Source organism: Cherax quadricarinatus, chromosome 30, assembly GCF_038502225.1.
Source record: "Cherax quadricarinatus isolate ZL_2023a chromosome 30, ASM3850222v1, whole genome shotgun sequence".
NCBI lineage: Eukaryota > Metazoa > Arthropoda > Malacostraca > Decapoda > Parastacidae > Cherax > Cherax quadricarinatus.
The window spans coordinates 1,589,694-1,612,987 of NC_091321.1; the positions used below are offsets into that span (position 1 = coordinate 1,589,694).

General features: G+C 40.0%; 2 protein-coding genes across 4 annotated transcripts in view; one reads left to right on the plus strand and one right to left on the minus strand.

Annotated features, from left to right (window-relative positions):
* The window catches only part of LOC128692595 (uncharacterized), a 75,493-nt gene that overhangs the window by 49,165 nt on the left and 3,034 nt on the right, over positions 1–23,294 (plus strand). For both annotated transcript variants that reach the window (XM_070089825.1, XM_070089826.1), the window contains exons 12-16: positions 296–466; positions 9,724–9,982; positions 12,678–12,818; positions 15,731–15,909; positions 17,375–17,555. In XM_070089825.1, the coding sequence (XP_069945926.1) occupies positions 296–466; positions 9,724–9,982; positions 12,678–12,818; positions 15,731–15,909; positions 17,375–17,555 (931 nt within the window). The remainder of the gene's footprint in view (positions 1–295; positions 467–9,723; positions 9,983–12,677; positions 12,819–15,730; positions 15,910–17,374; positions 17,556–23,294) is intronic.
* LOC128692596 (ankyrin repeat and SOCS box protein 3) overlaps positions 1–23,294 on the minus strand; it is a 197,648-nt gene that overhangs the window by 37,932 nt on the left and 136,422 nt on the right. The window lies entirely within an intron of this gene.

A 23,294-nucleotide genomic window follows, 5' to 3' on the forward strand; every position in this document is an offset into this window, starting at 1 on the left:
TGGCAGCTTCAGGGTTAACTAGCTGTGATGATGATCCAGGTTGTCACTGTAGACAACCACTTGGACCAATATTTTACAGAATATCGTCCATACTGGATAGTTTTTAATTTTGTCTAATTCCAGTGCAAATAATTAAAACAATAAGAGAATGCTGACAAATTATGTATGTACATATAAAATCCGTGAAAGACGGCCAGCGTGTTAAAAGTAAAAATTAATAAAATGAAAAAATAGGGGAAATAAAATACAAATATTTACCTAACCACTACATTAATAAAAATTAATTTTTTTCCAGTTATGATGATTCGGTCGGAATTGTGCAGGACCAAAAATTGGACAGTATAAGCTATGTCGCACAGACACTTGCACATGAACTTGGCCATAATTTAGGTCTTGGCCATGATGAGGATGATAGTGACTGCCAGTGTGACACGAATAACTGCATAATGAACACCAGCAGGGACAGGTAAGGAACTGAGGAACAGAATGTGGCCAGGGATATAAAGATAAAACTCAAGATAGCTAGAAAAGAATTCAAAGGTAATTTTTTTATAGATATAAGGTAAGAGTTCAGTAGCAAGATAAAATGGAGGAGAAGAAAACTGGTATAGAGGACATAGAATAAAATAAAAATAAAAATTTAATACACTCCTCTCCAGATGGCACCTTCCAATAATCTATTGTCATCGTTCTTCACTTGCTGTGGCTTGTAGCCACTCAGAAATGATTTAACCCTTTGACTGTCGAAAGGCCCAATCCTGAAGTGTCTCCTGGTGTTGCAAAATATTCGAAAAAAAAAAATTATTTTTTCTTATGAAAATATTAAGATTATTTTTCTGATTGTTTTAGTCCCAAAAAAATTTTTTCCCCATCAGTACTTACCGAGATATAGAGGCATGAAGTTTGCAGAAAATGAGCCACGTATGGCAACAGCTGCGACTGCCGCTCACCTGTAAACTTTGGTTTACTTGTATTTGAAGGTTTGTTGTTTTTTCATTATTTTATTTTTTCACATAACTTATGTGGCCTACGAGACCAAAGTAAGGTGCAATGTACAAATGTACACTCCTTGTATACAACACAATAAGCACACAAACATAATTATCAATATATTGTTTACAAAACTTGTTTACAAAAACAAACAATACAAAAAATTGTTTTACTATTGTTCTTCTTTCTTTCTTTCAACACACCGGCCGTATCCCACCGAGGCGGGGTGGCCCAAAAGGAAAAACGAAAGTTTCTCCTTTTACATTTAGTAATATATACAGGAGAAGAGGTTACTAGCCCCTTGCTCCCGGCATTTTAGTTGCCTCTTACAACACGCATGGCTTACGGAGGAAGAATTCTGTTCCACTTCCCCATGGAGATAAGAGGAAATAAACAAGAATAAGAACTAGAAAGAAAATAGAAGAAAACCCAGAGGGGTGTGTATATATGTGCTTGTACATGTATGTGTAGTGTGACCTAAGTGTAAGTAGAAGTAGCAAGACGTACCTGAAATCTTGCATGTTCATGAGACAGAAAAAAGGACACCAGCAATCCTACCATCATGTAAAACAATTACAGGCTTTCGTTTTACACTCACTTGGCAGGACGGTAGTACCTCCCTGGGCGGTTGCTGTCTACCAACCTACTACCTATAACTATTGTTCTATAATATATATATATACCAATGTATAGTCACCGAACATATTCCTAGAAGTTTTACAGTTTGTGGAACTCTTCGAAACATGGTGTCGTACACAATGGTGTTTTACACTCCTCAAACATAAAACCAGTGTGTGTGCATTTTTGTGGAAGTTTTTTTTTATGTGCAAAGACAAAATACCTCGTCTGAGCAGTTTTCTTCAAAGTATTAGCAGGCAGTTATGTTATGTAGTTATCCTAGGTAAATGGTTGTGTCATCATTCCTTCCTTACTAATTTCCTTCATTCCTTTCCTACCTGGAGGCTACCTGGAGGGCATTCCACCTCTCTTCCTACATTCCTTCATCTGTCCTTCCTTACTTTTTTCCTTCCTTTCATCTAGTCCTTCCTTCATTCCTGCCTTCCCTTCTTGCTTCTTGTTTCTATAATATATATACACATATATAGTCACTAGATACTTTCATAAAACTGCTATTATCATCATTCAGCAAGCTTGTCTTGGGTGCGAATGTGTGGCTTATAATTGTTTTGAGTCAGGAGTCGGCAGCTGTCAAAATGACATATTGTCTCATTACTCACTCCCCCTCCCGCCTGTCAAAACAATGGGGTCGGATGCTGCTTCCCCTCCATTCTATCTAATTATCTTTCTCCCTCATTCTATCTCTTTCAGCCTCTCTCTCTCTTTCTCCGTCTCACAGGTACACATAAATACAAGTATACATATTGTAAATTACCTAGGATAACCCCAAAAATCCAGACAAAGTGCTATACTCTGCTTGAAGATGTGAGTAAACGTGATGATGACACAGTTTTGTGTCTCTCTCTGAGACAGAGCTAGACGTATAGACAGGGAGCTTGGCAGACAGACAAATAGACACAGACAAATGTTTGTTCGTCTTCTTCTCCTTCTCCTTCTTCTCCTTCTCCTTCTTCTCCTCCTTCTTCTCCTTCTCCTTCTTCTCCTCCTCCTTCTCCTTCTCCTCCTCCTTCTCCTTCTCCTCCTCCTTCTCCTTCTTCTCCTTCTCCTTCTCCTTCTTCTCCTTCTCCTTCTCCTTCTTCTCCTTCTCCTTCTCCTTCTTCTCCTTCTCCTTCTCCTCCTTCTTCTCCTTCTCCTTCTTCTCCTTCTTCTCCTCCTTCTCCTTCTCCTTCTCCTTCTTCTCCTTCTTCTCCTTCTTCTCCTTCTCCTTCTTCTCCTTCTTCTCCTTCTTCTCCTTCTTCTCCTTCTTCTTCTCCTTCTTCTCCTTCTTCTCCTTCTTCTCCTTCTTCTCCTTCTTCTCCTTCTTCTCCTTCTTCTCCTTCTTCTCCTTCTTCTCCTTCTTCTCCTTCTTCTCCTTCTTCTCCTTCTGCTCCTCCTCCTCCTTCTGCTCTTCCTCCTCCCTCCTCCTCCTCCTCCCTCCTCCTCCCTCCTCCTCCTCCTCCTCCTCCTCCTCCTCCTCCTCCTCCTCCTCCTCATCCTCCTCCTCCTCCTCCTCCTCCTCCTCCTCCACCTCCTCCTCCTCCTCCTCATCCTCCTCCTCCTCCTCCTCCTCCTCCTCCTCCTCCTCCTCCTCCTCCTCCTCCTCCTCCTCCTCCTCCTCCTCCTCCTCCTCCTCCTCCTCCTCCTCCTCCTCCTCCTCCTCCTCCTCCTCCTCCTCCTCCTCCTCCTCCTCCTCCTCCTCCTCCTCCTCCTCCTCCTCCTCCTCCTCCTCCTCCTCCTCCTCCTCCTCCTCCTCCTCCTCCTCCTCCTCCTCCTCCTCCTCCTCCTCCTCCTCCTCCTCCTCCTCCTCCTCCTCCTCCTCCTCCTCCTCCTCCTCCTCCTCCTCCTCCTCCTCCTCCTCCTCCTCCTCCTCCTCCTCCTCCTCCTCCTCCTCCTCCTCCTCCTCCTCCTCCTCCTCCTCCTCCTCCTCCTCCTCCTCCTTCTCCTCCTGCTCCTCCTCCTCCTCTTCCTCCTCCTCCTCCTCGACCTCCTCCTCCTCCTTCTCCTTCTCCTCCTCCTCCTCCTCCTCCTCCTCCTCCTCCTCCTCCTCCTCCTCCTCCTCCTCCTCCTCCTTCTCCTCCTCCTTCTTCTCCTCCTCCTCCTCCTCCTCCTCCTTCTCCTCCTCCTCCTTCTCCTCCTTCTTCTTCTCCTCCTCCTCCTCCTCCTCCTGGCTCTGAGACAGAGAGCTAGACAGATAGACAGCTGCCCAACTCCCTCCACCCTTGTTTACGCTCATCAAAGGTCAGCTCTTATCAGATGTTATCTCCCCTTATCTTATCACTGTCATGGGGTGAACTGTTTACCATGCTTCAAGGGAACATATTATTATATATTATTATTATTAGGTATTATTATTATTATTATTCCTCCTCTTCCTCCTCCTCTTCTTCTTTTTCCTTCCTTCCTTCCTCCTCGTTTTCTTCCTCCTCCTCCTCCATTGCTTTTGGTCTCAAACTCCTCGAAATCATGAAATTGATCTTCACTGACACTTCCATCTGTGTTAGAGCATCACTTGGGAAGAGAAGAGTCCCAGATTTGCTGGGGAGTCGCATATTTCTTACAGCTAGACATGCTGAAAAAGGACGACTGAAATGGCATTCCCACAATGCACCACTGGCTCCCTGATTTTTTTTATATGGTGCACACTGACCATGGAAACTCATTCTCTCACATGTGGGCCTACCAGCTTTCTTCTGCTTGATTTGAAGCCGCTAGAATTTATGGGTATAGATACGTCAAACACTATCTCCTATGACGTATATATACGACCGCCACAGTCAAGGGGTTAATCCAAATTGTGCAGGGAAAATTCCCAGTAGCAGCATGATCAACAGATGCCCTTTTATCACTAAATTTAATATACAGCTGATTACAGGATTTAAAATTGTGGAACCAGCTGGAACTAAATGTACATTCTTGTTCAGCTTTTCCTTCATCATTGCATGTACAACAGGGCATTTGCCTTCATTATGATAAAATTCAGTGGTGCAACTTTCAGGGGTTTTTGCTTGGACCATTCACTTAGTAATTTGTCTTATTTAGCTGTTGTGACTCATGTGACACTTCAGCAGGTCACTTCCTGGGTTATTGATTGCACATGCTCTTTTTCTCTATCCTTTTAATTGTATGAATTATTGCCATCTTCATCACATGTGCACCACTTGAGTTTATCTAATATCTCAATTTTCTCAGAATGTCTATACTTCATAGTTATTATTGGCATCTTAACAGCATAAGAATTTCTCTTGGGTGTTATAGTTACTATCCTGAGACCAGATGGGCTGATTAATAGATCAAAAGTCGATTCACAAACACATGACTGTGTAAGGTATGGGACATACAGGCACAAAGAACTGACAGTGAGGGAGATTGTTTACATTAAGAATAGGACTAGGCCTCCCCAGTTAAAAACAATGGCCTTGCTTGTAGGTTAATTGCAAGACAGAAAAGATCCAGTGGCATGCCATAGTTTTCCTAAATTTATGACATGATGTTCAAGTTTTACTGCATGCTATGCAAATTTGTTGCAATTTTTCAACCATGTTATCACAAAAGCATGTTTAAATGAGTGTTATTCAAGGGTCTACTGTATATAAAGTATTATTGGAAATCTTTTTTTTTTTTTCTCTCTCCATTTCAAAGACTACATTCAGAGTGCTTTGAGGCATTTACAGTTAAGATGTTTTATTGATTCTGTGCAAGCAGTAAATGATCCCTGAATATATTTAACCCTTAAACTGTCCAAACGTAGATCTGCATTCACTCGCATAGCGCTCTGAACGTAGATCTACATTTTTTACATAAGAAAGTATGTAAAATCGAACGTAGATCTGTGTTTGGAGCACTATGCGAGTGAACGTAGATCTGCGTTTGGATAGTTTAAGGGATAATTTCTGATCTCTCCTTCATTTAAAATAGCTGTAAGCACAAAACATAGGCACTTTAATGTTACCTCTTGTTTTCAGAGTTATCAAAATTCACTCTGCCATTTTCCAAATCTTATTTGTAACTGGTTTCAAGGTTTTTTTCTGTTAGTTGCTTTATTAGGTTTATAACCTATCAATTCCATGAGGATCATTAAGGCTTTATTTCGCTTGTCTTCTACCAGTCAAGAATACCTTAATCCATAAACTAGAGATTAAAATGATTCTTTATCGTATATACACTTGAGAAATACACAGCTCGCAGTACAGTGGAACCTTGACTTAAGAGTGCCCAACATATGAATTTTTCAAGTTATGAGCATCGCTCGGTTGATTTTTTCCTCTTGAGTTATGAGTCAAAATCCGAGTCACAAGCGAGCTTCAGAATGCCACCACTAGTTGGCGCAGTGAACGCCACAACATCTGCTTAGCAGTGCATGTGTTTACCTCACCTTGGAAGCATTTCTTGTGTTGTGCTTGCATTTTGTGCAGTTACTTTGCCAAATTTCTTTTTTCTAACCATGGGTCCTAAGAAAGTAAGTGCAAAGGACAGTGCTGAGATGAAAAAGAGGATGATATCCATTGAATTAAAGCATAAAATCATAGATAAACACAAGCGAGGTGTGCGGGTTGTGGACTTAGCCAGGCAGTACCAGCATAGTACTTCTACGATATGTATGATATGAAAGCAGGAGGAGTTGATAAAGTGTAGCATTAAGAGTGTAGCAAGTAATTTAAGCAATTAAGCGATAGAAAAAGCATGAAACGAAACGAACTCCTCCAATCTCCTCTGCCTATCTTTGTTGTTGTTAGGGTTAATAGGGCCAGTGATAGCATGCGCCGCTCTGCCTACCTTTTCCCACCCTCCACCTCCGCCAGCATCTGTTCTCCAAGGTAAATACATACAATTTATAAAACCAGTTTATTTCTTTACATTCTCTGTTATGTTTTTATATAATACACTCTGTTTTCTCTTATAATAAGACCTCAGAAGGGGAAGCATGGGAACATACGGTCAGAGCGATAATTATTTATACCTCGGGAGTGGCCACCATAACTCATCACATAATGACATATTTTATTCATTCTATCAAATCAAACCAAAGTTTATTCTCTACAAGGATTAAAATGCGGGGTTTACAAATTTTGGTTATTGTGTGGTTTACATGTAATAAAATACTAATTACAGAGGGGGCCGCTAGAACACCTAGCAAGGCTAGGCATTTCGGGCAAACTTGGATTAATTTTTAACCCTAAATTATTACAAATTGTGGAGTAAGTTGACTAAATACTAAGTGACTAAATACTGGTTTGTGAGTTTAGCAATGTGAATGCTTTTGTTTTGGCACAATACATAGTTTCTATATTGGAGTATCACAGGCAAACTTGTGACTAGTTAGGAATCATTATTTTAAGATTAAGATACGTATTTCTGTGCTTATAGTCAAATGGGTGAGTGAGTGAGTGAGTGAGTGAGTGTAAGTGTGAGTAAGTGTAAGTAAGCGTGAGTGTGTGAACACCATGTTTCTGTGTTATTTATATTGTTTATTATGTCATGTTAGATCAATTATGATAGATAAATAAGCTGTAGAGTTGATATAAGCATTATATTGAAGTATTTTCTCCTGCCTCCTGAGAGTAGGAATTCCGCTGGTATGGATTAATGGCATTTCATTTAATTTCAATGAGGAAAGTTGATTTGATGCACGAGCAAATTGAGTTACAAGCTAGGTCATGGAATGGATTAAACTCGTAAGTCAAGGTACTACTGTACATATCTTGCATTAAATCTCAAAGGTCACTTGTCTTCTCTGATCTAACATGGTTTCTGAATACTCAGACCCCTGCCTCTCATATTGTGATAATTAAATAAAAACTTTCTGTAGTGTATGTTACTGGGTTTCAATACAGCCATATTAAATGGGTTTAACCCTTTCAGGGTTGGTGCCGTACTAGTACGGCTTGCATACCAGGGTTGGTGCAGTACTAGTACGCATAAATTCTAGCGCCTTCAAATCTAGCGAGGGAAAGCTGGTAGGCCTACATATGAAAAAATGGGTCTATGTGGTCAGTGTGCACAGTATAAAAACATCCTACAGCACACAGTGCATAAAGAGAAAAAAAACTTTGACCGTGTTTTTGCTTTAAAACAGCGACTTTGCAGTGTATTTTCATATGCTATTTATGGTTGTATTCTAGTTTTCCTGGTATCATTTTATAGAATGGAAGACATATCACAGAAATTGAGATGATTTTGGTTGATTTCACAATGAAAAGTACCTTGAAATTGAGCTCAAAGTAGCAGAAATGTTCGATTTTTGCCCAAGTTCAAAAGTAAACAAATCATGCCACGCATCCAATACACATCAACTGGCGAGTCTAACATTCTTTCACAAGTATGCTGATATTATTTATACCATTTCTACACTAATGCAGTAGTCTGCATAGCAGTAAATCTTCTATTTTTTCGTGAGAATAAAAATTCAAAGTGGAAAGCGAAAGAAATGTAAGAGAGGCCTGGAGATGTGACTGATGAACAGAAAAAATGTTATTTTAGTGCCAGGAATGTCTGTCTTGTTTATTCTGGACCCTATATGGAAATTGGCATCTTTTGAAATTTGTGTGAAATTGGCAAAATTACCAATTTCTGACCACTTTATTGGATAGTTGAAATCGGTAAATGGGTGGTTTCTTGTACTCATTCGATAGAGAAAATGGAGTTCTAGCGAAATAGTTATGATTTTTGTCGACTGGTACATTGGAATTGGCTGAAAATAGGGTTCAAAGTGGGTGAAATCGCCAATGCGTAAACATCGTTGAGACTGCTAACTTCGCGAAAGCATAATTCCATAAGTTTTCCATCAAATTTCATACTTTTGGTGTCATTATGATCGGGAAAAGTTTCTCCACCATTTCGTAAGATTTTTTTTTTTTTTTTTTTCTCAAAAAATTTCCAACCCTGAGAACAAGTTTAGGAGAGGTCCTGCTGACCCTGAAAGGGTTAAAAAACAGCATGATGACTGTCTACTCACTTGAGGGAAGAGGTTAGGGTACATTAACCCTTTCAGGGTTTCGGACGTACTAGTACGGCTTACGCACCAGGGTTTTTGACGTACTAGTACGCCTAAATTCTAGCGCCCTCAAATCTAGTGAGAGAAATCTGGTAGGTCTACATATGAAAGAATGAGTCTATGTGGTCAGTGTGCACAGTATAAAAAAAATCCTGCAGCACACAGTGCGTAATGAGACAAAAAAAAACTTTGACCGTGTTTTTGGATTAAAGCAGCGACTTTGCACTGTATTTTCGTATGGTATTTATTGTTTTCTAGTTTTCCTGGTCTCATTTTATAGAATGGAAGACATAGTACAGAAATTGAGATGATTTTGACTGGTTTTACAATGAAAACTATCTTGGAATTGAGCTCAAAGTAGCAGAAATGTTTGATTTTTACCGAAATTCAAAAGTAAACAAATCATGCTACGCGTCCAATACACGTACGTCAACTGGTGAGTCTGATATTCTTTTACAAGTGCACTGATATTATTTATACCATTTCAACACTAATGCAGTAGTCTGCATAACAGTAAATCTTCTATTTTTTGTGAGAATAAAAATTCAAAGTGGAAAGCAAAAGAATGTAAGAGGGGCGTGGGGACATGACTGATGAACAGAGGTAATGTTATTTTAGTGCCAGGAATGTCTTTCTTGTTTATTCTGGACCCTATTCGGAAATTGGCATCTTTTGAAATTTGTGTGAAATTGGCAAAATTGCTAAATTCTGACCACTTTATTAGATAGTTGAAATCAGTAAATGGGTGGTTTCTTGTACTCATTCGATAGAAAAAAATGGAGTTCTAGTGAAAGTTTTGATTTTTGTCGACTAGTACACTGGAATTGGCCGAAAATAGGGCTCAAAGTGGGCAAAATCACGATGCGTAAACATAGTCGAGACCCCTAACTTCGCGAGAGCATAATTCCGTAAGTTTTCCATCAAATTTCATACTTTTGGTGTCATTATGATCGGGAAAAGATTCTCTATCTTTTCATAAGAAAAAAATAATTTTTTTTTTTTAATTTGGCGACCCTGAGAACAAGTCTCGGAGAGGGCCTGGTGACCCTGAAAGGGTTAAAACAGAGTAAAAACAGATTTAAAGTAAACCACAGTAGTGTAAGGAATACTTCTGCAATCCACAGGCATAGTTCTCGTATCAGCTGGAGCACTTGTAGCAAGAGGAACCTTACCAGGACATTGAAGGGTTTCTCATTTGACTGTTTGACGAATGTGCCATCAAAACTCTTCTCAGGCAGCAATTGTGGTAATGGCGTGGTGGAAGAAGGTGAACAATGTGACTGTGGCCCTCCTACTTACTGTGACAACCCATGTTGCATGGCTGAAACTTGCCAGCTTGTCACTAATGCCACTTGTGCCTCAGGCTCCTGCTGTAACACCCAGGTAATTATAACATCTTTCTGATTAATTTACAATATAAACAAAGCTCTCGGTTTCAACATTCTCTTAGTTCTAGATTTTTCTCTGAAAACACAGGTCCTGGATGTAGCTGCTCTGTTGCATACTGGACCACATCAGAGTCATTGGGCTTGGTCTGATGCTTCAGAAGACAACTGGACAAAATTCAGACTTACAGACTATTGTTCATTTTGTGTGATAATTAGAAAAATTTTTCATCCTTTTTTTTCTGAAATTGCCAAAATTCGTAAATGAGAAGTTTTTATTGTGCAGATATAATTTTGCATTATTCAGATTTTAGATTTGTAGAATCTTTAGGAACCTAACCCTTGTAAATTAAGGGGAGGGGGCTAACTATACTGTACTCTGAATAATACCATGAGTTTTGTTTTGTATTCAGTATACTGAGTATAAAATGTAGCTGGATCCGTGTTGCAGTGCTTGCCCACTAGCAGTGGGCAAGCAGTGCTGGCCCAACAGCACCAGCTGTTGGGCCAGTAGTTGTTCCAGTGCATTGTTGTACAATAATATTAAAATGTATATTTTCTGCACTATTGCACTGAAGATGTCTAGCCCTAAATTGTCATTGTAATAACAAAAAAAGGCACAATACCATGACTGGAACGATACACAAATAACCCGCACATAAAAGAGAGAAGCTTACTTTGTCAATGGTCCAAGTCGGACCAAAACGTCGTCGTAAGCTTCTCTCTTTTTATGTGCGGGTTATTTGTGTATTGTCATTGTAATATTTCTCTAGCTCTGAAAGCTCCCAGGAAGATATTAATGAAAACCCTTTATCTTCAAACAAAGATGGTGATTGAAGATTAGTCTGGAACATCCCCTATCCTTTTTTTTTTTTCATTTAGATGTAAGTTTCACTTCTGCAAATTCACCATTTATTAGTTCCCTGAAACACTTTCATTACAGATGGTGGAGAGTGCAGTGTGTATTATAAATTTCTCTAAACCTCTTAAGCATGTAGTATATGTTTTTTTTTTTAATTATGGTGCCCTTTAAATGCACTGCATTTGTTTGACCAGAATTCTAAAAATATATTTCCTCATGTGTGTTACTTGTACCCTAGGTGAGGCTGTGTAGTTATGTTTAGAACTTGGACTGAAAATTTTGTGGTCTTCAGTTTAGTCACTTGTTTAAAATATTAATGTAAAATTCATATTTTTTAACCTCAGTGGTCTTGTTGTACTTGGTTGGATTCTAAACTATTTTCAATAGAAGGCCATTAACATTTGTAGTAAGCTTCTGTAGTTTTATAATTTAAACTACAGTTTCCAGTGGTTGCAGCACTTACTATCTCCTTTTGTAAACCATTCCATTATTGTACCACTGCTATGTAGAAAGCCTTTCTAGTAACTTCCAGAAGCTCTTCCATAGTTTATAGATATTGCCTCTTGTGTTCCTCTTGACAGGGTTTGGAAATTTTCCATGGCGATTCTTTCATTGCCTGTAATCTGTATTCGGAAAAGCATATTGATGGTCATTTAACCCTTTGACTGTCGCAACCCCAAATGATAGAGAATCTTTTCCCGATTGTAATGACATTAAAAAAAAACGAAATTTGATGGAAAACTGACGGAATTATGCTCTCGCGAAGTTAGCGACCTCGGCGCTGTTTACAAATCGGCGATTTCGCCCACTTTGAGCCCTTTTTTCGGCTAATTCCATTGTTCCAGTCGCACAAAGTCATAGCTATTTCTTTAGAACTCCATTTTTTCTATCGATTGAATACAAGAAACTGCCCATTTACTGATTTCAACTACCTAATAATGTGGTCAGAAATTTGCAATTTGCCAATTTCACGAAAACTAAAAAATATGACAATTTCAAAATAAGGTCCAGAATGAACAATGCAGACATTCCTGGCTCTAAAATAACATTTTCTTTGTTCATCAGTCACGTCTCCAGGCCCCTCTGATATTACTCTTGCTTTCTATTTTGAATTTTTATTCAAACAAAAAATAGAAGACTTACTATTATGCAGACTACTGCAATACTGTAATAATTGTATAAATAACATCAACCCATTCATGACTGCATATTAGAATGGCTAGTTGGACATTTATTGGACAATGGCATCATTTGTTTACTTTTGAACATTGGCAAAAATCAAACATTTCCCCTACTTTGAGCTCCATTTCTAGGTTCTTTTTATAGTAAAATCAATCAAAATCACCTCTATTTCTATAATATGTTTTCCATTCTATCAAATGAGACCAAGAAAACGAGAATACAACCATAAATACTATACGAAAATAGACCACAAATTCAGCATTTTAATTAAAAAAAACGGTCGGAGTTTTTTTTTCTCATTATGCACTGCGTGCTCCAGGATTTTTTTTATATGGTGCACACTGACCACACAGACCCATTCTTTCACATGTGGGCCTACCAGCTTTCTCCTGCTTGATTTGAAGCCGCTAGAATTTATGAGTATATATACGTCAAACACGGTACCTCGTAAGACATATATATACGGCTGCGACAGTCAAAGGGTTAAAACAAATTGATTTAAGTGCCCCATTTGTAACTTAGGAGTTTGTAAGTTGGAGATTTCTTTACTGAAATGTAAATGTATATTTTTAGGAATACAGTAATTCCAAGAGTATAATTTCCTACTGAAAAATTTGTGCTGAATAAAATATACAATGTATTGTTGCAGACTTGCACTCCAAAAGACATGTGGACACTGTGCCGTGATGCCACAGCCGAATGTGATGTTCCAGAGTATTGTACAGGTGCTTCAGAATACTGTCCACCTGACACAGTGAAGGAGGATGGAACTCTCTGCTGGGGTGCGAAGGTGTGTTATTCTTTGAGCAAAAAATATTTTAATGTCTCCTCATATGCACGTTTAACCCTTTCACTGTCAGTCCCATAATAGTATGGCTTGCAAACCAGTGTCGGCTCTGTAATGATACACCAAAATTCTAGCGACTCCCAATCTTGTGGGAGAAAGCTGGTAGGCCTATATATGAGAGAATGGGTCTGAGTGGTCAGTGTGCACAGTATAAAAAAAATCATGCAGCACAATATATAATGAGAAAAAAAAAACTCAGACTGTGTTTTTGGTTTAAAACAGCAAATTTGTGGTGTATTTTTGTTTGATTTTCTTGTTCTCATTTGATAGAATGGAAGATATTTTACAGAAATAGAGATGTTTTTGAATGGTTTACAGACTAGAAGTACCTTGAAATTGAGCTCAAAGTAGCAGAAATGTTCTGTTTTGCCAATGTTCAAGAGTAAACAAATCACATCACGTGTCCAATACACGTCAACTGGTGGGTCTAATATGCTTTCACAAATGTGCTGATATTATTTATACCATTTTTACAATAATGCAGTAATCTGCATGACAGTATATCTTCTATTTTTTGTGTGAATAAAAATTCAAAATGGAAAGCAAGGAATGTTTGCACTGTTAATTCTGGACCCTATTTTTAAATTGGCCTTCCTTGAATTGTGTATGAAATTGGCCAAATTACCAATTTCTGATCACTTTATTGGGTAGTTGAAATTGGTAAATGGGTGATTTCTTGTACTCAGTCGATAGAACATTTTTATTTTTTATTCACTTAATGAATTTTTATTCAAACCAAGAAAATAGAAGATTTACTGTTATGCAATATTGTAATAATTGTATAAATATCATCATCACATTTGTGAATGTATATTAGACCCACCAGCTGGTGTGTATTAGACGTGTGAAGTCGTTTGTTTACTCTTGAACATCGGCAAAAATTTAACATTTCCACTACTTTGAGCTCAGTTTCAAGCCATTTCCAGTGCTAAAACCAATCGAAATCATCTCTATTTCTGTAATATGTCTTCCATTCTATCAAATGAGACAAAGAAATCGCAAATAAAACTATAAAAAAAACATACGAAAAAACATTGTAAAGTCGCTGTTTTAATCGAAAATCAGTCTGTTTTTTCTCTCATTATACGCTGTGTACAGCAGCGCTGTATAGCCCTTGTGGCTTAGAGCTTCTTTTTGATTATAATAATAATAATACGCTGTGTGCTGCAGGATTTGTTTTAGGTGGTGCACACACAACACATAGATGTATTCTCTCATATCTAGGCCCAAGTTTGCCATTCACAGCTTACCAGAGTGAGCTGAGCTCATGGGCATAGATCTACGGGTTGGACCCTGAACGTAAAGCCGTAGATCTACGGCACGGACCCTGAAAGGGTTAAAAAAATTTTTTTTTTTTTGTTCCCTATGAAGAGAGACTGAAGACCCTTAAATTACATTCACTTATTAGACGAAGAATGAGGGGAGACATGATCGAAGTGTATAAGTGGAAGATGGGTATTAATAAAGGGGATATTAATAAGGTCTTGAGGATATGTCTCCAAGAGAGAACCCGCAGTAATGGATTTAAATTAGACAAGTTTAGATTTAGAAAGGACATAGGAAAGTATTGGTTTGGAAATAGGGTAGTTGATGAGTGGAACAGTCTACCTAGTTGGGTTATTGAGGCTAAGACCTTGAGTAGTTTCAAGTTTAGGTTGGATAAATGCATGAGTGAGAGGGGTTGGATTTGAGTGGGACTTGAAAATGAGTGAATAGTTATCAGAGCTTATTTCTTGGGTAGCATTGAAAATTAGGTTGGGCAAATGTTTTGTTAGTGGGATGGATTGTAAAGTACCTCCCTAGTATGGGCCAATGGGCCTGCTGCAGTGATCCTCCTTTCTTATGTTCTTGTGTTCTTAAATGATGGATTTTTTTTTTTAAGATAATGACATGAAAAATACAAAATTTAATTGAAAGTTTAAGGAATTATGCAGGTCCAAATTTGGCAGCTTTTGCATAATTTATGAAGCAGTGATTTTTGCCCACTTTGAGTCCTACTTTCAGTCAATTCCATTGCTCATTTTGACCAGATTTTTAGCTATTTTGCTAGTATGCCTTCTGTTCAATTGATTAAACACAGGAAGTCAACCATTAATCTATAAGAACTATCTTATAAAGCGCACAGAAGTTGGTAATTTTATCAGTTTTATGCAAAATCTCAATTTCAATTTTAAAACAGAATCCAAAATAAACACTATGAATTCCAGCAACTAAAGCAACTTATCCTCTGTTCATTAAACATATCCTCAGGTCTTTCCTATATTGCACTTGCCCTCCATTTTGAATTCATTATCTCAAAAATCTAAGTTTTATCCTACTTCTCGGATAATAAAATATAACAAAGAATAATTGGTCATGGTTTAGGGTGTCAAAATAATTGAAGTAGACCTAGTAATAACCCATAAAACAGATCAGGTGGAGTAAGGAATCCTTACCCCCTCTCAGGAAAATAATAAAATCTCAAATATTTCCAGTCCTGCAACCAACCAAAATCACTTTTATTTCAGTATTATATCCTTCATTTTATCAAGTGATACCAAGAAACAGCAAATAAAAACCATAAAAACCCTCCTAGAAAACATCTCAAAGTTGCTATTTTAAACCAAATATAAGGTCAGAGGTTTGCATTTTCCATAAAGTAAGAACTAAGGATAATGATAAGTTGTGCAAGGGAGGCTGTTGTTTTGTGCCTCTGTGGCAGTGACAGCTGTATGGGTGACAAACCCTCCCCATTACTCTAAACTCAGTATTAAGCCCCACGATTAGTATTACCAAAGGGACCGTTTTCATGATTATTGCTTTAATTAAAATTTTACAAAATTAATTAAAGGTGGTAAATCTTGTGGTTTTTACAGGGTCACTGTTACAAAGGTGTGTGTGGCAGCCATGAAGGCCGATGCCAGCAGGTGTGGGGTCCCAGTGCATTGGCAGGTTCTCCACAGTGCTACACACAGCTTAACCAGGAAGGTGGCCCATATGGCAACTGTGGTATTTTGGATTTGGACAGCCACACACTCCAGCCATGTTCACTCCAGTTAGTTTTTCACTTACTAAAAGCTATTAATTATTTGAATAGTTACAACTCCTAAAGTAACATTGGCATTGGTCTTTAGTACAGTAACACATTAAAGTTCTTTTCAAACTTTCTCTAAAGACTCAGATGAACAATATATTTGTATAGTTATTTACTGAACATAGCAAAATGCAACACTTTGTCCCATCAGGGCACCAGAAGAGTACCTATCAGGAATTCTTTTCATAAAATAGCTTAAACTTGCTTCAGGTGATTTTTAAAAAATTCTCTCTCAAATGGTTTTGTCTTGTTAAGTCTAATATCAGCTGATATCTTTGAGTACAGTTCCTCACTTGTATAAGTTTTGTCCCACAACTGATATATATATATATATGTAGGTACTAGGTTGGTACACAGCAACTGCCCAGGGAGGTACTACCATCCTGCCAAGTGAGTGTAAAATGAAAGCATGTAGTTGTTTTACATGATGGTAGGATTGCTGGTGTCCTTTTTCCTGTCTCATAAACATGCAAGATTACAGTTACGTCTTGCTACCTCTACTTACACTTAGGTCACACGACACATATATATACACACCCCTCTGGGTTTTCTGCTATTTTCTTTCTAGTTCTTGTTCTTGTTTATTTCCTCTTATCTCCATGGGGAAGTGGAACAGAATTCTTCCTCCGTAAGCCATGCGTGTTGTAAGAGGCGACTAAAATGCCGGGAGCAAGGGGCTAGTAACCCCTTCTCCTGTATATATTACTAAATGTAAACGGAGAAACTTTCATTTCTCCTTTTGGGTCACCCCGCCTCGGTGGGATACGGCTGGTGTGTTGAAAGAAAGAAGATGTAGGTAGTAGGTTGGTAGACAGCAAACGCCCAGGGAGGTACTACCATCCTGCCAAGTGAGTGTAAAACGAAAGCCTGTAATTGTTTTACATGATGGTAGGATTGCTGGTGTCCTTTTTCCTGTCTCATAAACATGCAAGATTACAGTTACGTTTTGCTACCTCTACTTACACTTAGATCACACTACACATACATGTACAAGCATATATATACACACCCCTCTGGGTTTTCTTCTGTTTTCTTTCTAGTTCTTGTTCTTGTTTATTTCCTCTTACCTCCATGGGGAAGTGGAACAGAATTCTTCCTCCATAAGCCATGCGTGTCGTAAGAGGCGACTAAAATGCCGGGAGCAAGGAGCTAGTAACCTCTTCTCCTGTATATATTACTAAATGTAAAAGGAGAAACTTTCGTTTTTCCTTTTGGGCCACCCCGCCTCGGTGGGATACGGCCGGTGTGTTGAAAGAAAGAAGAAGTAAAAGGAAAAGCTTTAGTTTTTCCTATTGGGCCACCCCGCCTCAGTGGGATACGCCTGGTGTGTTGAAAGAAAGAAAGATATAGTGTAATAACTGAGACTGTAAATTTAGTGCTATAGCTAAAACCAGTTTTATACTTCAATCCACTCTCTTTTTCACAGTGATTCTCTCTGTGGTACACTCCACTGCCATACTGATGCTGATGTGAAACCCAAGTTTGGCATTGTGTCCTACACTGCTTGGAGTAAAGACAATCATGACTGTAGGACAATATTTTCTACCAATGACATCCCCCCTAGCTACTGGCTCTCGCCCGATGGTGCAGCATGTGGAGATGGAATGGTAAGTAGTGTTTTCCTTATTGAGGTTTTTAACCCTTTGAGGGTCCGTCCCGTAGTTCTATGGCTTCGAAGCCAAGGTACAAGCCGTAGTACTACACCATAAGCTCAGATATGAGAGAATGAATCTGTGTGGTAAGTGTGCACCATATAAAACAATCCTGCAACACACAGTACATAATGAGAAAAAAACTGCGACCTTGTTTGTGGATTAAAACAGCGACTTTGTCATATATATTTGTATGTTTTTTACTGTTGTATTCAGTTTCTTGGTCTCATTTGATAGAATTGAGCTCAAAGTAGCGAAAATGTTTGATTTTTGCCGATGTTCAAGAGTAAACAAATGTCATGCATCTAATACATGTCAGCTGGTGGGTCTAATATTGTTACAGTATTATTATTTTTTTTTTTTTTTTATTATCACACTGGCCGATTCCCACCAAAGCAGGGTGGCCCGAAAAAGAAAAACTTTCACAATCATTCACTCCATCACTGTCTTGCCAGAAGGGTGCTTTACACTACAGTTTTTAAACTGCAACATTAACACCCCTCCTTCAGAGTGCAGGCACTGTACTTCCCATCTCCAGGACTCAAGTCCGGCCTGCCGGTTTCCTTGAACCCCTTCATAAATGTTACCTTGCTCACACTCCAACAGCACGTCAAGTATTAAAAACCATTCGTCTCCATTCACTCCTATCAAACACGCTCACGCATGCCTGCTGGAAGTCCAAGCCCCTCGCACACAAAACCTCCTTTACCCCCTCCCTCCAACCTTTCCTAGGCCGACCCCTACCCCGCCTTCCTTCCACTACAGACAGATACACTCTTGAAGTCACTGTTTAGCTCCATTCTCTCTACATGTCCGAACCACCTCAACAACCCTTCCTCAGCCCTCTGGACAACAGTTTTGGTAATCCCGCACCTCCTCCTAATTTCCAAACTACGAATTCTCTGCATTATATTCACACCACACATTGCCCTCAGAGATGACATCTCCACTGCCTCCAGCCTTCTCCTCGCTGCAACATTCATCACCCATGCTTCACATCCATATAAGAGCGTTGGTAAAACTATACTCTCATACATTCCCCTCTTTGCCTCCAAGGACAAAGTTCTTTGGGTCTAATGTACATTCCCGAATGTGCTGATATTATTTACTATACAATTATTTTAATATTGCATAACAGTAAATCTTCTAGTTTTTGGTGTGAATAAAAATTCATTGTGATAAAAAATAAAAATGGAATTAATTTGTGAACCCTGGAAACATAACTAATAAACAGAGAAAATGTTATTTTAGTGCCAGGAATGCCTGCATTGTTTATTCTGAACCCTATTTTGAAATTGGAATATTTTGAACTTTGTGTGAAATTGGCCAAATTACCAATTTCCAGTCACTTTATTAGGTAGTTGAAATAGTTGATTGGGCTATTTCTTGTGCTCAGTAGATAAAATAGAAGTAATACTAGCAAATTAGCTAAGAATTTGGTTGACTGGAATAAAGGAATTGGCCTAAAATGGGAGTCAGTGAGCAAAATCACTGATGCCTAAATATCGCTGATGCAGCAAAATTTGCAAGAGCATAATTTTTTCAGCTTTCCATCAAATTTCGTACTTTTTGTTTTATTACTCTCGGAAAAAGATTCTCTACCATTTCATAATAATTTTTTTTTTTTTTTTTTTTTTTTTCCAAAATTCTTGGACTCTGTGGACAAGTTTCAGATCAGGACTCTGGACCCTGATAAGGTCCAGACTCCTGTATGTGAATGTTTGGTGTGCATGTACACGTGTGTGTGTGTGTGTGTGTGTGTGTGTGTGTGTGTACTCGCCTAATTGTGGTTGCAGGGGTCGAGACTCGGCTCCTGGCCCCGCCTCTTCACCGACCGCTACTAGGTCCTCTCTCCACCTGCTCCATGAGCTTTATCATACCTCGTCTTAAAACTATGTATAGTTCCTGCCTCCACTACATCGCTTGCCAGACTATTCCACTTCCTAACTACTCTATGACTGAAGAAATACTTCCTAACATCCCTTTGACTCATCTGAGTCTTCAGCTTCCAATTGTGACCCCTTGTTTCTGTGTCCCATCTCTGGAACATCCTGTCTCTGTCCACCTTGTCTATGCCACGCAGTATTTTGTATGTCGTTATCATGTCTCCCCTGACCCTCCTGTCCTCCAGTGTTGTCAGACCGATTTCCCTTAACCTTTCTTCATAGGACATTACCCTTAGCTCTGGAACTAGCCTTGTTGCAAACCTTTGCACTTTCTCTAATTTCTTGACGTGTTTGACCAGGTGTGGGTTCCAAACTGGTACTGCGTACTCCAGTGTGGGTCTGACGTACACAGTGTATAAAGTCTTGAACGATTCCTTACTGAGGTACCGGAACGCTATTCTCAGGTTTGCCAAGCACCCATATGCCGCAGCAGTTATCTGGTTAATGTGTGCTTCTGGCGATGTACTCAGTATTATACTCACTCCTAGGTCTTTCTCCTTGAGTGAGGTTTGCAACCTTTGGCCACCTAGCCTATACAGTGGACCCCCGCTTAACGATCACCTCCAAATGCGTCCAATTATGTAAGTGTATTTATGTAAGTGCGTTTGTACGTGTATGTTTGGGGGTCTGAAATGGACTAATCTACTTCACAATATTCCTTATGGGAAAAAATTCAGTCAGTACTGGCACCTGAACATACTACTGGAACGAAAAAAGTTCGTTAACCGGGGGTCCACTGTACTCTGTCTGCAGTCTTCTTTGCCCTCCTCCGATCTTCATGACTTTGCTTTTGGCGGGGTTAAATTCTAGGAGCCTGTTTCTGGACCACACATTCAGCCTGTCCAGGTCTCCTTGTAGACCTGTCTGGTCTGCGTCTAATTTAATTCTCCTCATTAACTTCACGTCATCTGCAAACAGGGACACTTCTGAGTCTATTCCTTCTGTCATGTCATTCACATATACCAAGAATAGCACTGGTCCCAGGACTGACCCCTGTGGGGCCCTGCTTGTCACTGGCACCCACTGTGATACCTCATCACGGACCATGACTCGCTGTTGCCTCCCTGTTAGGTATTCTCTGATCCATTGCAGTGCCCTTCCTGTTATACGTGCCTGTTCCTCTAGCTTCTGTACTAATCCCTTGTGAGGAACTGTGTCAAAGGCCTTCTTGCAGTCCAAGAAAATTTAATCAACCCACCCCTCCCTCTCATTTCTTACTTCAGTTACCTTGTCGTAAAACAATAGTAGGTTTGTGACACAGGATTTGCCTTCCACGAATCCGTGCTGACTGTCATTTATAATCTTGTTCCGCTCCAGGTGCTCCACCACTCTCCTCCTGATAATCTTTTCCAAGACTTTGCATACTATACATGTCAGTGACACTGGTCTATAATTTAGTGCTTCATTTCTGTTTCCCTTCTTAAAGATGGGGGACTACATTTGCCTTCTTCCATACTTCAGGTAGTTGCCCAGTTTCAAGGGAAGTGTTGAAGATTTTGGCTAGTGGCACACGTAGTGTCCCTGCTCCCTCTCTAAGGACCCATGGAGAGATGTTGTCCGGTCCCACCGCCTTTGAGGTATCAAGGTCACTTAGGAGCTTCTCCACCTCCTCAGTTGTGTGTAATTCAACCAACACTTGTTGGTATATCCCTTGTTGGTGTACGCCACTGTTTTGTCTTCCCGTTGTCCCTTCAGCCTCCACTGTAAATACTTCCTGAAATCTCATGTTGAGCTCCTCACATACCTCCGGGTCGTTTCTTGTGAGCTTCCCACCTTCTTTCCTCAGCCTGATTACCTGGTCCTTGACTGTTGTCTTCCTCCTGATGTGGTTGTAGAGTAGTTTCGGGTCAGGCTTGACTTTTGATGCTATGTCATTTTCATACTGCCGCTGCACCTCCCTTCTTATCTGTGCATACTCGTTTCTGGCTCGTCGACTAATCTCTTTATTCTCCCGAGACGTTTGCCTTCTGTACTTTTTCCATTCTCTAGAGCACTTAGTTTTTGCCTCCCTGCACCTTCAGGTAAACCAAGGGCTCGTTCTGTCCTTCCCATTATTTCTGTTACCCTTGGGAACAAACCTTTCCTCTGCCTCCTTGCATTTTGTTGTTACAAAGTCCATCATTTCGTTTACTGATTTTCCTACCAACTCCTTTTCCCACTGAACCTCCTGTAGGAAGGTCCTCATTCCTGTGTAGTCCCCCTTTTATAGTTTAGCTTTTCCCTTTCTACTCCTGTTACCCTCTCCACTTTTAGCTCCACGATGTATTCAAAGCTCATAACTACGTGGTCACTAGCTCCAAGGGGCCTTTCATATGTGATGTGCTCAATGTCTGAGCTACTCAGGGTGAACACGAGGGTAGGTGGGTGTGGGTGGGTGGGTGTGTGTGTGTGTTCACATGTGTGTTTGCATGTGTGTACTCGCCTAATTGTGGTTCCTGGGGTTGAATCACAGCCCCTGGCCCTGCCTCTTCACTGCTCCATGAGTTTTATCATACCTCTTCTTAAAGTATGTATGGATCCTGTCTCAACTACATCACTTCCCAGACTATTCCACTTCCTGACAACTCTGTGACTGAAGAAATACTTCTTAACATCCCTGTGATTCATCTGAGTCTTCAACTTCCAGCTGTGACCTCTTTTTGCTGTGTCCTATCTCTGGAACATCCTTTCTCTGTCACCTTGTTGATTCCTTTCAGCATTTTATATGTCGTTATCATATCCCCCCTCTCTCTTCTGTCCTCTAGTGTCGTCAGGTTGATTTCCTTAACCTCTCCTTTTAGGACATGCCCCTTAACTCCGGGACTAGTCTTGTTGCAAACCTTTGCACTTTCTCTAGTTTCCCTATGTGCTTGGCTAGGTGTGGGTTTCAAGCTGGTGCTGCATACTCCAATATAGGCCTAAAGCACACAGTGTACAGTGTCCTGAATGATTCCTTATTAAGCTGTCAGAATGCCCTTCTTAGGTTTGCTAGGCGCTTGTATGCTGCAGCAGTTATTTGGTCGATGTGTGCCACAGATGTGCCTGGTGTTATACTCACCCCAAGATTCTTTTCCTTAAGGGATGAGTGAGGTTTGTACTCTCTGGCCCCCTAGAATATCCATCTTGGTCTTCTTTACCCTTCCCCAATCTTTATGACTTTGCACTTGGTGGGGTTGAACTCCAGGAGCCAGTTTTCAGACCAGGCCTGCAGCCTGTCCAGATCCCTTTGTAGTTCTGCCTGGTCCTTGTCTGATTGAATTCTTCTCAACTAAACATCTGCAAACAGGGACACTTCTGAGTCTATTCCTTCTGTCATGTCATTCACAAATTCCAGGAACAGCATCGGTCCTAGGACTGACCCCTGTGGAACCTCATTCTGATACCTCGCCACATACCATGACTCGCTTTTGTCTTCCCGACAGGTATTCCCTGATCCACTGCAGTGCCTCTCCTGTTATCCCTGCCAGGTCTTCCAGCTTTTTCACTAATCTCTTGTGTGGAACTGTGTCAAATGCCTTCTTACAGTGTGTGTGTGTGTGTGTGTGTGTGTGTGTGTGTGTGTGTATTTGTGTGTGTGCATGTTTGTGTGTATGCGTGTGCATGTGTACGCGTATGTGTGTACCCATTTGTGTGTGTGCACACGAGTGCGTGTGCACATGTGCTCACTTACATGTACTTGCCTATATGTGGTTACAGTGGTTGAGTCTTAGCTTCTGGCCCTGTTTCTCGACTTGTTGTTCACCAGATTCACTCCCTCTTTGCCTCTTGG